The sequence below is a fragment of the Zeus faber genome, assembly GCF_960531495.2.
Source record: "Zeus faber genome assembly, chromosome: 3".
Classification (NCBI taxonomy): domain Eukaryota; kingdom Metazoa; phylum Chordata; class Actinopteri; order Zeiformes; family Zeidae; genus Zeus; species Zeus faber.
This window is the reverse complement of record NC_137190.1, coordinates 33,024,718-33,038,717: the sequence shown is the minus strand read 5'-3', so window position 1 is coordinate 33,038,717 and position 14,000 is coordinate 33,024,718. Positions and strand designations below refer to the sequence as shown.

At 43.8% G+C, this 14,000-nt stretch overlaps 2 protein-coding genes across 3 annotated transcripts in view; one reads left to right on the top strand and one right to left on the bottom strand.

The window, feature by feature from the left end:
- The first annotated feature begins 2,919 nt into the window (after positions 1-2,919).
- mettl21ca (methyltransferase 21C, AARS1 lysine a) lies at positions 2,920-6,333 on the top strand. Its single transcript, XM_079998122.1, has 7 exons — positions 2,920-3,027; positions 3,101-3,246; positions 3,503-3,620; positions 3,797-4,603; positions 4,744-4,904; positions 5,114-5,231; positions 5,379-6,333. Exons 1-7 carry the CDS (start codon positions 2,925-2,927, stop codon positions 5,762-5,764), a joined length of 1,839 nt encoding a protein of 612 aa, XP_079854248.1. The 5' UTR covers positions 2,920-2,924; the 3' UTR covers positions 5,765-6,333.
- Positions 6,334-9,085: 2,752 nt separating this feature from the next.
- Positions 9,086-14,000, bottom strand: part of tpp2 (tripeptidyl peptidase 2) — a 35,241-nt gene continuing 30,326 nt past the window's right edge. For both annotated transcript variants that reach the window (XM_079998096.1, XM_079998097.1), the window contains 3 exons: positions 13,708-13,963; positions 12,075-12,194; positions 9,086-11,258 (listed from right to left, as the gene is read on the bottom strand). In XM_079998096.1, the coding sequence (XP_079854222.1) occupies positions 11,169-11,258; positions 12,075-12,194; positions 13,708-13,963 (466 nt within the window). In that variant the 3' untranslated portion in view covers positions 9,086-11,168. The remainder of the gene's footprint in view (positions 11,259-12,074; positions 12,195-13,707; positions 13,964-14,000) is intronic.

Genomic DNA, 14,000 nt, shown 5'->3' with positions numbered 1-14,000 from the left:
TATTAATAAGACCTAAATTCCCCAACATAAGGCAGGTTATTTTCAGCACTTTGGCATTCTGTCGTCTTATGTATTTGATTGATAAGCAAATCTTTGGCTGCACGTAGAGGTAGATGACACAAGATTAGTTCTGACAGACAACCCCTTACACTTGGATCGTTGAGTTTGGCGTCTGGGCTCTACTGCTCATTACTCCCGGCGAGGTGTACAGCAAACAGGCACGAGTGAGTGATGAGCTGGAATTCCCCCATTGGATAGAAGTGTAGATCCCAGCAGGTGGATGTATGGGAGGGAGAGCAGCAACACAGCAAAGCAGGTAGAGCAGGAGGGATTGGCTGTTTAAATATGCCGACATGTAAGGGCGTGGAAGCATGTGGGGCTGTCAAGTTTTCTGGCAGAACTAGCTCCGCATCATTTTAACTTGGGAGGCTACTGAATTAACATTTGTATTTATCATTGTCCACAGCTGTTCGATAATAATATGCTTTTTTATTCCTCTATTTGTCCAAATAAGGCCGCTCACACAACAGCAATAAATATAACAGCGGGCAATGATCCCCTGCTTGATACTTTCTCCTGGCCATTTTCCATGGCCTCGGCCCAACTCCATTCATACCAAAGTTCTGCCTGAGTGGTGGGAGAGCAGCGCTAGAAGAAGCCAGGTCAGGGTGTCTCAAGTTCAAGGGATTGATGTGAGAGAAATTTATACATGGCGACACCAGAGAACGAGAGAAGACAACATTTATCAGCGTTAGACCCGGTGAATCAAATATGAAGAGGTTAAACCAAGGTACATACACAGAAACCCTGTCTTTTCTTGGGGGGTGTGTGTGTGTGTGTGTGTGTGTGTGTGTGTGTGTGTGTGTGTGTGTGTGTAAAATGGACATCTTACAGTACGTGCCAAGGGCTTATCTTGTTACCTCTGAGCTCTGGTGAAGCAATTGGGGGCACTGCAGAAGGAGGACAACATGGCAACGCTGCTAACTATCCGGCTTATTTTTAAACAGACCCAGAAGGGGACCCTGCCTCTTACGGCCAGGTACGATCTTCCCATGATTTATTTGTCACCTTCCTTCCTCTCCCTTTATGTCCTTTGTATTCAAGTTTAAATCACAACCCAAATACTACTCTATATCTACTGCAGTACTACTACCATAACTTCCCATTTAGGGTACTAGGGTCAGGTAGTAAAGCCCGGAATGCTGGGCTGAGCAATATATCGATACAATAGGCTTCAAGGTTTTTTACAATATCGTGATATAGTCAAATGTCGTCTTTAAGGCTGCATTACAGTGGAACAATGAAACTTTCTGAACTTCATGGACTGTTTTAGATGTTCTAATCAACACCTCCACCCACTTGGTTATAATATCAACATTACTAAATTATAGTTGGTCAAATATTTATTGTGGTTATATATGTGAAAGCACCAATATTAATCCACAAAATATAAACAAATAATCATTATTGAGGGATACGATTTAGTCAATAATGGGATGGGTAAGCTTTACTGGAATGCTTTTAAAATAAATGAGATGATTAGGTGGCATGGCATATAATTGTCTAATGACCCTAAAGAGGGAAAATTATTAAGACAATTAGTCAAATTTTAGTTTTCGTGATCTTAAAATGAGAGGGTGAGAGAGAGTAAGAGAGAGAGAGAATGTTTCCAAATCCCTTTAAATACCTGCAATAATCCAGCAGTGAGACCGGCCAAAAGATATTAAAAGCCCAATACATATCATACTGTGCACCAGATCCCAAACCACACAAAGTCATGGCACGCCACTTAAGCACACACATCTCAACACTCTATTCTTTGTATAGACCAAGTCGTAAAATACAAATTGATTTCTTGCACACACACAAACACACACTCACACACACACAAGTCTGAACCCAGCCTCTTACTCCTACACCGAGTGGTATCACTTGAAATAATTTGATACTCTCAGCCGAAAATCCTGAGTGGGCTTAGTCAAAAGAGGAATGGGGACAGTCAATAATATTCATATTATATCACATCCACTCGGGAATTGCAGAGCGTGGAGGATTCAAAGGAAATCAGAGACGCTGGTCAAGCCAAAATCCCTGGAACCCAAGAGCCTCGCTGTCACGTCTGTCTCCTAACTTGGTAGCATTCTCTCCCTCTGGCTCTATTGTGTATTTCGCGCGGGTGGTCGGATTTTAAAAATAGCCACTGCCCTTTTGGTGATGATGATGATGGTGCTGCTGCTGCTGATGATGATGATGATGATGATGATGATGATGATGATGACGATGTTGACGATGATGATGATGAGGATGGAAGTGTCCTGCGGGATGCTGACTTCCTATAACCTCGCAGTCACACTCCCAGGATACAGTCGAATCCCCCTGGAAAATCAACTTTCGGGCAGGTAGGTAGTCCAACAAGAAGATACTTAAGAGAAGTGAATATGACTATGGGCAGGAGTTGAACAAATTATGGACTATTTTCTTTAAGTTTGTTACGGTAGTCAATCCATACCTTGAATACTGCGATTACAAATGTTAGTGGGTTGGCTTGTGTTTATCCTGACTGATAAATAAGTGGGAGTGAAATACAATATGGACATCCAAAGGGGAGGAGGGAAACTTTGAACGCTGACTGCACCGCCTGAGGTGAATAAATATACCTACTTAGAGCAGTGAGGCGAGGAACCGCACACAGCGATGACAGAAAGAGAAGGAGCTCCCTCTAACATAATTAGTAAACAATTAGAATCATTCAATTGCTTTTTTGTGAGTAAAAACAATACGGTCAAGGGAAGAACGAGACCCTGAATGACGCTTTTTCTCACGCACAAGCTTGAAAATCTGATTTTTTTCTCTCTCTGTCCAAAGGGTGACAGATTTCCATGGATAATCTGTCTTCATCACAATTGGTGGAGAGCAACCCTTTCATGATTACGGAGGAGGAGGAGGAGTGGAACAATGACGGGGATGTGAGGGGAGACACGACAGAAGTCGGCGCTGAGAACAACATCCAAAACAGTGACGCACCAGGTAAGGTAGTTACTAGCGGCAGCGTCCAACTGCTCAGATTTACTGTAAGGTATTGATCATTTATTCCATACAGATGATTTGGGTAACAAGGACTCAGCTGTCCAGAGGGGCCAAAAACCGTCTTTGTGCTACAAGGAGAATAAAGAGGTGTACTGCTACGTGGGGCAGGAGATTGTGATCCAACAGCCTATTAACTCCTTCCCAGGAATGATGCCTGCGGTGAGTTGGGACAGAAAACACACATCATTATGAGCATGGTTCTTGGATGTTTTTGGCTCTTACTGAAAAAACCATGAGGGAAATACTCAGCAAATATGACATTTAAACAAGGAAATCTTGGAAACAAAGTGTTTTAAACTAATGGAGCTACACTGACTAGCCTGAAATTGTACGTTTAAGATGATTGCATATTATTGCTTGCCTCCCTTTCTTTGATAAGGAATAAGATTGATTTTCAAATTGCTGTCGGCCTCAGGCGGTGCTTCTGTGCCAATACCTTCAGAATCATCATGAACAGCTCAGTCTTCTGGACAAGACTGTCCTCGAGATCGGAGCGGGAAATGGCCTTTTGTCAATTGTAGCAACCCTACTTGGTGAGTCAAGGGGAGTTTGCCTCTCCATAAAAAATGCTATTATCTAACTCACAGACCAATATCCAACCAATATCTGAGACAACTCAAATAGGATATTGATTCAACCCTTCTATTGAAGCAGATTATCTTCTTGTCTACCTCAGCATATTTAGCAGCTTTCTCATTGTGGTCCTCAGGGGGTTGGGTGACATCCACAGACCTTCCAGATGTTTTGGGCATCTTGCGACTGAACTTGTCCAAGAACACCAGGGGCCGCTGCAGACACACGCCCCAGGTGACAGCACTCTCCTGGGGCCACGACCTGGAGCACACCTACCCCAAGTCTGTCTACCGGTACGACTATATATTGGCAGCCGACGTTGTTTATCGACACAACTTCCTGGATGAGCTCCTGGCCACCATGAAGCATTTCTGTCAGCCAGGAACCACCTTGATCTGGGCCAATAAGGTCAGTTTTGAGATGGACCTGAGCTTCAACAAGAACTTTAAAAAGACCTTTCACACGGACTTGCTGTTCGAGGACGTGGAGACGAAGATTTTCACGGCGACCTACAGAGTGGGCGGGGAGGAAGCAATTGGTCTGGCCAAGGAAATGCCAGACACGTTTGAGAAGGAGCAGTGGGAAAAACCAGAAGACGACCACAAAACAGAAATAGAGAATGCAGAAGGAATGGTTTGCAATATTAATGAATTCCAGGAACAGATTCACTACTTCAATATTAAAGAAAGGAAGACTGGTGGACACAAGGACAGTGAAGTCGATGATCGTGCAGTTTGTGAAAAAACCCAGTTAAGTGGCCCAGAAAGAGATGGTAAGAATGGAGAGAGTGACGATGAGCAGGGTGAGATAGAGGAAGAGGAGCGCTGCAGTCAGTTGCCAAGGCAGACTGTGGATGTTGAGGATGAGGGCTGTGAGGAGGAAGAAAACCACAAGACTGAAAACTCGAAATGCAGCGCCACAGCCAATGCCGATTGTATAACAGGTAAGTAGTGAAATTGCTCCAGTTTAATTGTATTTATTTTGGTTCATAAACCATTACTTTGCTTGTTCTGGTGTTAACCACCCTTGGCCTTCAGCTCTGAAGTCTGTATGGGATCAAGGATGTGAACCCTCGCTATGCAGGAGATGAGGACGCAAAGCTGATGGCTGTACAGGGAGGGAGCAAGCCGGCCTGGGTGCCATGCCTTATCGCCCGGCAAGGTAAAGACATCTACTACTACGTGGGGCAGGAGATCAGCATTTACGAGACCATAGACTCCTACGGAGCAGTGATGTGGCCGGCAGTGAGTGTCCCCGACAGAAAAAGCATGTCGCAGACACTAGAAAACTACAAAATTGTGCGTTTAGTGCATCCAGTGCACACACAGTTCTAGTATATATGGACAATAGACAGCCTTACAATATAACTAGCTTGTATTCCTTGGAATAACCATCATGGAATCTGAGAAAACGTCATCCTCCTTCTAGAATACAGAATTCCTCTAATCTACAGGCACTGGCTCTATGCTCCTACCTGGACACCAACAGGCAGAGGATAGACCTGTCGGGGAAGGAGGTTCTGGAGTTAGGAGCAGGAACAGGCCTAGTAGCAATCGTGGCCAGTCTCCTTGGTAAGTCGGAAGAGTGAAACATTTACCTACAAACCAATGTTGTCGGTTATAAAATTTCCTCATCTTCTTCTTAAAGTACTCAATAAACCTATTACTCATCTGACATTTGTTGGGATAACACCCCATACTTTGCGATTCTGTGTTCAGGAGCATCAGTAACTGCCACCGACCTCCCTGATGTGTTGGGTAACCTACATGCCAATGTGATGAGGAACACCAGGGGGCGCTGCAAACACACACCCCGGGTGACAACGCTCTTCTGGGGTCACAACCTGGAGCGCACCCACCCCAAGTCTGCCTACCATTACGACTACATATTGGCGTCCGACGTGGTCTATCATCACAACTTCCTGGACGAGCTCCTGGCCACAATGAAGCATTTCTGTCAGCCAGAAACCACCCTGATCTGGGCCAATAAAGTCAGGTTTGAGACGGATCTGATCTTCACTGAGAACTTGAAAAAGACCTTCCACACGGACTTGCTGTTCGAGGATGGGGAGATGAAGATCTTCATGGCTACTTATAGGAGATAATGAGCACTGGTATAGTGGGGTTTAAGGATAGGTTGGCTATTTTTCAACCCAGGCCTTATTAAAATCTTGGTTCCGATTATTTATAACTGTCCATCCTCACCTTAACATGTTTCCCCCCCAAGAGAGACCTTTTGAATTTTTGTAAGAAACATTGATGGCAGTTTGTGTGAAAAAAAAAAAAAAAAAAAAAAAAAAAAAAAAAAAAAAAGGATTGAGAGCATTGAATTGATATGTATATGTCCAACACTAGTATATGTAGTGGATATCTGGAATTTTGCTTAACAGCTTGGCGATTATAAATTGATCCATCTTATATACAGCCCACGATAATGAAATAGTCTATAAATCGTTAGTCTCATTGTGAAGCAGGACAAAAATTTTATAAACTTTGTACGGTTGCCGTTAGATATAATAAAATAAATCTGAAATTTTATGACAGTAATGCACGTATTTTCATGAGACTCAACAGATTATCTATCTCTAATTCTCAGAATCTGTCTGTCTGTCTGTCCTGCTATCTATCCTGACCGTTCATTCGATCTATTTGGCACTTGCCGGGTGTATTACTGGGGACCTAAGCAGGACATGCAGCGTCAAATTTGGTGTAATTTGGACATGCGACACACGTAATATTTTTGAACTTTGAATAAACAAGTGAACAATGAGGCGCTCTGTGCAGCTGGGGTGCTTTGTGACATCATCCAATTCCACTAAGCAGGGGCAATTCGTTACATCATCATCCAATGATGTACAAGACCTGCGCGGTGAGTGTAGCACCTGGCAGTCCAAAAAAGTGTGACAAAATTTTTGACTGAACAAACCTGGACTCGACTGATCCTCTTGAAGTTCTACTACGCCTATATTTTCACATTTGGTTCTCATAATTTTATTACAAAGTTGTCTTTACATTTTGTTAAACTGTGCCATTTTGAACGGGCATGCAGGACACAGGACTGAATCATTGACATTTTGAGGAACTGAGCACTGTGAAATTTAAATGTCTTAAAAAGTCTTAAATTTCGAACAGGCATGTACAGGTCTAACTATAAAGGAAGGAATCTCTATGTCCTTTTATTATCTTGACAACCTTTCATCCGATCTACTCCACACTTGGCGGGTGCATTGTTGGGGATTCAAGGACATGCAGTGTAGAATTTGGTGCAATTTGGAGACGCGACACATGTAATATTAATAACATCAACGCTTCATGACATCATCATCCAATTCCATTAAGTGACGATTTGTGAGATCATCCAACATGTGAAGCATGAGATGCATGCCTGGCAAGCAACACTGCTTGCATTGCTAACCTGGGGGTAGAGGACGACTTGCGCTGCCCCTACTCTACAGCGGCGTTGGTACCCAACGAGTATGGAATCAAGCAGTGTCCTACTCCGACAGTCCCGTGCCAAGCTCCATTGAAGTGACGTGCAAGAAGACATCCTGTGTCACCAACGAGGGATCTGCGTTGGAACAATCTGGACTTCATGTAGAACACGTCAAATGTTAGTAGTACCACACTCATGATGAGAGAAGAAATGTATCAAAAAAGTTTGTTGTTGTCGTCTGTGTCTCTGTGTCGGACGGCCCTGAAACCGCCATTTGGATGGCATGGCGTGTGGTGGTGGATCTGCCACACTGGCACCTGAGCAGGGACTCTCCAGCACAGAGAAGGCACACAGAAGGGTCGCCCGAAGACGCCCTGGAGCCACCAGTGGTTCAACAGGCGGCCCAGCACCAACCCCCTCCCGACTGGCAGCAGCAGCACCTAGGGGGTCCGGCGGAGGACTGGGGAGAAGCAGCATTAGGCTTCGGCCAGGAATTCTTTCTGGCCTCAGTTTGGTGTTGGGGGTATGTGGTGGATGGGATGGCTTGGGCAGCCACACCTGATGCTCGTTGGTTGGGCTAACGAGCGGCAGGTTTAAAAACCCCATCCACACACACCCTTAGGATAGGAGCCCTGTCATGACATGTTCCATCTGCTCCTGGCTAATTCCACCTAGCCTTCTCGCTACAATAAACTGGTGTTAACATCCCCCTGTCTCTGTGCCGGAGGGCCCTGAAATCGCTACTTGGATGGCGTGTGGTGGTGAATCTGCCACACTTATATTTGGTAATCTTTTTCTGTTTATACCACGATGCTTTTGTTTTTTATCCGTCAAAAGTATTGAGCATAGGCAGTTTTTTCCTGATAATCAAATATAACCACGATTAATAATGTTTTTGCATTGAATGTAATGCGTGGAAGCAAAGGAGGCCATGAAGATTTGCTTCAGGAGATATGTACTTAATTGCTTTGCATGAAAATTCAGGTTTGGGGCTTGGTAGCCCCAAAAGGGGGTAATTATGTAGTGGAAACTTACTGATACCCAACTTATTGTTGTGTGCAAATGACCCAAATGTCAGTATGACCCAGCGCTTCCCTGATACTCATGAGTTAGCCAACTTGGTAAACAACACTATTGAACCGTCAAATAGTGATGTGGAACAGTCTGCTTGATAAAAGAAAAACATGCCACGGACAGAGACTATTCAACCACCATGTATCCTTTGTATGACTTAGTCTTGTACTCTGCAGGGACAAACTCAGGTCTATTATATAATAAAGGATCTTGGACTAAGGACCTTCTCCAGGGTGATTTTTTTCCACCAGTCACACATGCAGTGAGTGGAGTGCCTGGCGGTCCGCATAAACGCGACTAAAGAAACCTGGACTGGACTGATCCTCTTGATGTTCTGCTACGCCTATATTTTCACATTTGGTTCTCATAATTTTATTACAAAGTTGTCCTTACATTTTGTTAAACTGTGCCACTTTGAACGGGCGTGCACTAGTCTGTCTGTCAAATCTGGCTGTATGTCCTCTATCGGGACAACCGCTCATCCAATCTACTTCACACTTGGCGGGTGTATTGCTGGAGACCCAAGGATGTGCAGTGTTGAGTTTGGTGCTTTTGGACACATGTAAAAATAATCTTTGAACAAACGAACAGCGAGCCACTTAGGTCCGCAGAGCAGCCCCAATATGTCGGGTGTGTTCTTTCCTGTGATAGTATTTCCCCGGTGTATGACTTGAATCAGGTAAACGTAATGTGTAGTCCTGTGAGAAACAAGTGTATTTTCCCGGTGTTTCGTAGTCCCGTGAGAGCGAGTCGCCATGACTTGGGTGTGTTTGTTCCCGTGAACTGGCACTGCACTAGTTATTCTAGATTAGACACCCTTTTCCTCCTGTTTTGCCTCCCACAGATAAATACCACCCCATATGTCCAAACAGCTCCATTTAGGTTCAGGTAAGAGACAAAAAAACGACAACAGGCCTACTTAAAATCTTCAAAACCATTTTATTGTGTCATTTTCCTTTTTTATGTGCGACATACTTCCGATACAATGTATATGCGTGACCGTAAAATAACGTGATGATAGCTAGGGCGTTGTTCCATGTCACTAATAAGGAAGAATGGTTATAAAATAAAATACTAACATACAACTTAGAACATTCCATAAAATATTGGCATTTACTAGGTTTGTGATTCTGAATATAAATACGAGACTCATATTCCTGGTCTTTTCGGACAGCGGCTGAGCAAGAGAACGAGAGAGAGATGACGATTCCGCTCTGTGCCAACAATGGACGGTGATGTCCTGCGGTTAATTTTAAGGCCTTTTTTTCCGGGAAGGGAGAAAAAACAACAAAAAAAAAAAAAAAACCTCATTGGCAACATGGAGACAGTTTAAACCCAGAAAACAAGGTCAGACAGAAACACAAATAAGCCAAGAAGAAAGATGGATGCAAAGAAACTGGCAGACATATGCATATGGAGGACCGGGTTTAAGACACTGCCGATGAGAAGCTGACCCCACTTTTGCGCTTAAAAACTCTCGGTGAGATGTGTGAAAATGCGAAGTGCCGAAGCAGCGTCCACGCTGCATTTTCACTTTGAATTCAGATTTACATTTCGAGACACCCCCCACACGCTTCTTGGATTTCAGGTCAACCCTAGTACCTCATTTCACCAACCTAAAGCAAGCCCCCCCCCCCCGCATTCTGGTGTTGCGTGGACATGACACGAGACAGTTCTACAATCGAAAATGAAAAGAGAGATAAGAAAGACTGATCGCTAGCTCCTTCTCAGTGGTAAAGACACATTAATTGACACAAAGACACTCTGCAGAATGCAACAAACTTATTTCCACAATCGTCATCAAGTGGGGGAGGAGGTTAAAAATGTCTTACAATGCATTACAACAAAGAAAAAAAAAACAAGACCTAAAAGACATGCATATATGCCTATAAAATACATCAATCAGAATTATTAGGTGTTCTATATACTCTATATTGCCTCTTTATAATTTTTTTTGTGTTACGCGTGTATATATGTACATTATTTTACCACGCTGTGTACAATCGCAGTGGAGAACTGGAGTCGGCATTAACACTGCGTGAACGTTTCAGTCGGTCAACCTCAGGTGTGACATGTCAAGTCGGTAAATGGTCAAATAAAATAAAAATGATGTATTTCTTTCTTAAGTCAGTTCAACACAGCACCAAAGCCGCAAAATGACTCCCGTGGCCTGGATATGTACACAGTATATATACACACACAGATACATGTACATATACGGCAGAGGCGATTTTATCAAGATGTTTGGAGATGATTCAGAGCTACAGATTGTGCTGCTTCGGTACGGAACGAGTTGGTGCATCACGCTTCCTTCCGTCGTACTGGTTTGAAAAAAAAAAAAAAAAAGGCACCTGTCAACTTTTCTTTTGTAGACATTGTTTTCTGACTTTCAGCCTGTGGACAAAGCTTAAATATAACCACGTCTAATAGCTTTTTTCCCCACCCTTGAACACAATCTTTAAAAAAAAATGTTTTAATTAAAATGAAATAAAACAAATTCAAGGACTTAACCTTAACCCAGGCTTTAATTTGAGTCAGACGTGAGCAGACGTGCTAGAATGTAGAAAGTCCAACGCCAGAAGCAGCACACTGTAACCCTTTAAAAGCGGCGTGTGATAAACGAGCCCATAAAAAAAGAAAAATAAATAATGTTGGTGCTGAGGTAAATGTCTTCAGAATGGAGATATAAACTTAAAAATGCAGTTTTTAAGTTCATAGTTCAGAAATGTGAAACCGACTTTGTCTAATGGCGGTATGGTGATAATGGAATCGCCGGCTGAACCAAAGGGGGCATCGGGTTTAGTTTTCCTTCATTTTGGTGATTATCTACTATCTGGTTCCTAATGAAACACCAGTGTGTTCTGAAGAGAGAGAGAGAGAGAGGCAGCTGGTTGTGTGAAAGAGCTAAAAACCGGATGAGGCGTACAGTTTGAGTGAGCCTGAGTGAACCGTTTATTGCCAAAGCCTGTAAATGTGTGTGTGTGTGTGTGTGTGCGTGTCGTCTAGAAAGGTGTGTATTCTACAGGGTACATGATTGGCAGCCAGTTCTCGGTGAAGGTGGAGCAGTGGGTCCATCCGAGGTTCTGCATGAGCTGCGAGACAAAGACAGAAGGAAATGAGCGTCAGTGGGGTGAAAGTAGAAAGCCTGCTTCACACCCAATCCGAACAATGGCGAGAACAAAGCGGAAGTCTATTCATTCCTGTGGCGGGTCGGATTTTCCAACTCATCGCTGTTGTACCGGAAAAAACAAGCTCTCTTATTTTCCCTGAAGTATTTTGTGATACCAAGCACGGACGCAGTTCAGCGGACTTCAAACGGAGTTCCAAGCTCAAACGGACCGGGCTTTAACTTTGCACGACAAATGCCGTGTAGGGTTGCCCTCTGCTGGGCTGCCGTCAAGCTCTCGTCCACTGACATGACTTCCAGTTTGCCGTCCCCTGTCTACCGTGTTCCGTGCGAACGCAGCATTGACCCGAATTCAATTCTAACGTCAATAATAATGAAAAAAAAAAAAGCCAGAGAATCAATTATTCGTCAAAAACGAATAAATATACTACAACTAGGAATTTTATTATTAAGGTAATAAATTCCCCAAAAATGTTGGAATGCGCAAGGCGCGTCAATGCCCCGGGATGGTCATCCGGCAGAGAAAAAGGAAATCAATAACAAGGGCTGAGCCTCCATCTACGCTTGGCATTTTTCATGCTTTTATTTGATAGTGACAGTGCAGAGAGACAGAAAAGGCAGGGAAAGAGAGAGAGGGGATGACACGCAGAAAATGGCCTCGCGCTAGAATCAAACCCGGGCCGCTACGGCAAGGACTTAGCCTTGAAAAGGGTGCGCTACCTTTTCAAGGCTACCAGGTGGGTGAGCCACTGGGGCGCCCAGGTAGCCACATTTTGTTTACCTGAATGCAGTTCTTCATGTTGTCCTTGCCGGGTTTGTCCTCTAATATTTTGGAGGCGTATTTTAGAGCCCGCCCGTACATCCTGTTTGCCAGAGCATGTTTGTAAGAAAACGTCAACACCTGGAAAAGGAGAAGGCTGTGGTCAGGATAAAAAACATCAAAAAACAAACAAAAAAAAAACCCAAACTGCAAAACAATCACCAGTGATTTGTAAATAATGATTTCAAATGTTTCATGTTCAATAAAAATATATCTGCAGGCAGTACACGGGGTCCAGTTTAGTCATGTTAGGTATGTATTACACGGTTTTTGAGGTCGCGCAAATCAACAAAAAAGAAAGGGATGGTTCCTCCTAGGGCTGGACGATACGGCCAAAAATGTTATCGTGATATGTTTTTTTATATTGATCGATGACGATAATTATCACAATATATAACTGATAATTATATTAATAATAATGCTGAAGTTACAGTTTTAAGTGCATTATCATTAAACGTTACGTTAAACATTGAATAGATGAAAAAAGAAATATGTAAAAAAATGAGATCAATAAATAAAATAAATATATTAATATATTATATACATAATATAATCATCACTGTCGTCTGAAAACAGTGAAAAGTTCCTGAATCTGTGCTATGCGATTATATGCGTGGACAGATCACTGAAAATCGCGGATTCTTTCTCTCATCTCTCTCCTTTTGCGTGGATGGGCGCTGCGCCGGGCCCAGGTTGGGAGGAGGGCAAGTGTGAGTTCAAGTTTGTGGTTGAGGAAGATCCGCCGCGTCAGCTCCGGGGGGCCTCATCCCCCCTGCGCTCTCAGGCCGGGGAGCGAGAAAAGGAAGCTCCTGCGCTCCTGCTGTACGATTGGCTGTTCATGTCACATGGTAGTTTCGCTGCCCTGTATGATTGGCTGTTCTTGTCGTGTCTTTGTAGGTAGTGGAAACGGACCCTGTATCGAACTTTATCAAAAAATAAATCTCAGACATTTATTATCGTTATTGTGAAAGATTTTAGCGTAAAAATGATCAAGATCGTTTTGTCGCCCAGCCCTAGTTCCTCCAAAGGTTCTTAGAACTTCCTGCGGTGGGAAAACAAACGCCTTCTGTGACTCTATTTAGAAATCGTAGTTTTCGAGATTTTATGAAACGCATCACGAGCGAGTTTTCAGAGTTTCCTTTAAACGCAGCATCTGTTTAGGTTGCCTGTCTACGCATCGCAAACGCTTTGCAGTCCACAAGGCACAGATCGCTAGATGCAAATGACTTCTGAGAGACAAACGCTTGGACTTGTGTAACTTCAGATGATGTCACAAAGAACATTCGCACCAATACCATGCCGAGCAAAAACAAAGATGTTTGGGGTAAAAGACTATCCAGCACCATCCATTAAAATCTTTCAAATACTTCTATACAACGAATACATCACCAATAACAGTAACTGGTCTATGCTAAGCACTATGCTGAGGTAACCCTCGCTCTCACGGGACTACACAGACACTCAAATCCAAAGGCTCTCTATTGTCTTGTGTTTAGATAATGGTTTCAATTGGGCATTGTGGAGATAACATGTAATCACAAAAAGTCTTCATTTATTTAATTGTTTATTCTCGTTTTTGGAAGTGGTTGCTCACCTTGGAGTCCGTCAGGTCTGCCCACCTCTGAACCTCCCAGAAGGTGTCGTTCAGGGTTTTGGCCACTGCCTGCTGGCTGTCCTCAGAGCTGCTGCCCCCCTGGTCCCCGGACCCCTCGGCCGCCACGGGTCCCAAGCTCAAGCCTACGGCACTGGCCCCCTCCTGGGGCGCAGGGGGTAGAAGGAGCTGGTCGGCCAGCGCGGAGCCCTTCCTGCACAGGGCGTCCAGCAGAGAGGACTTCTGCTTCTCCATGTCGCTGCAACGCAAAATGTATTGTTGCATGAGAACATCCA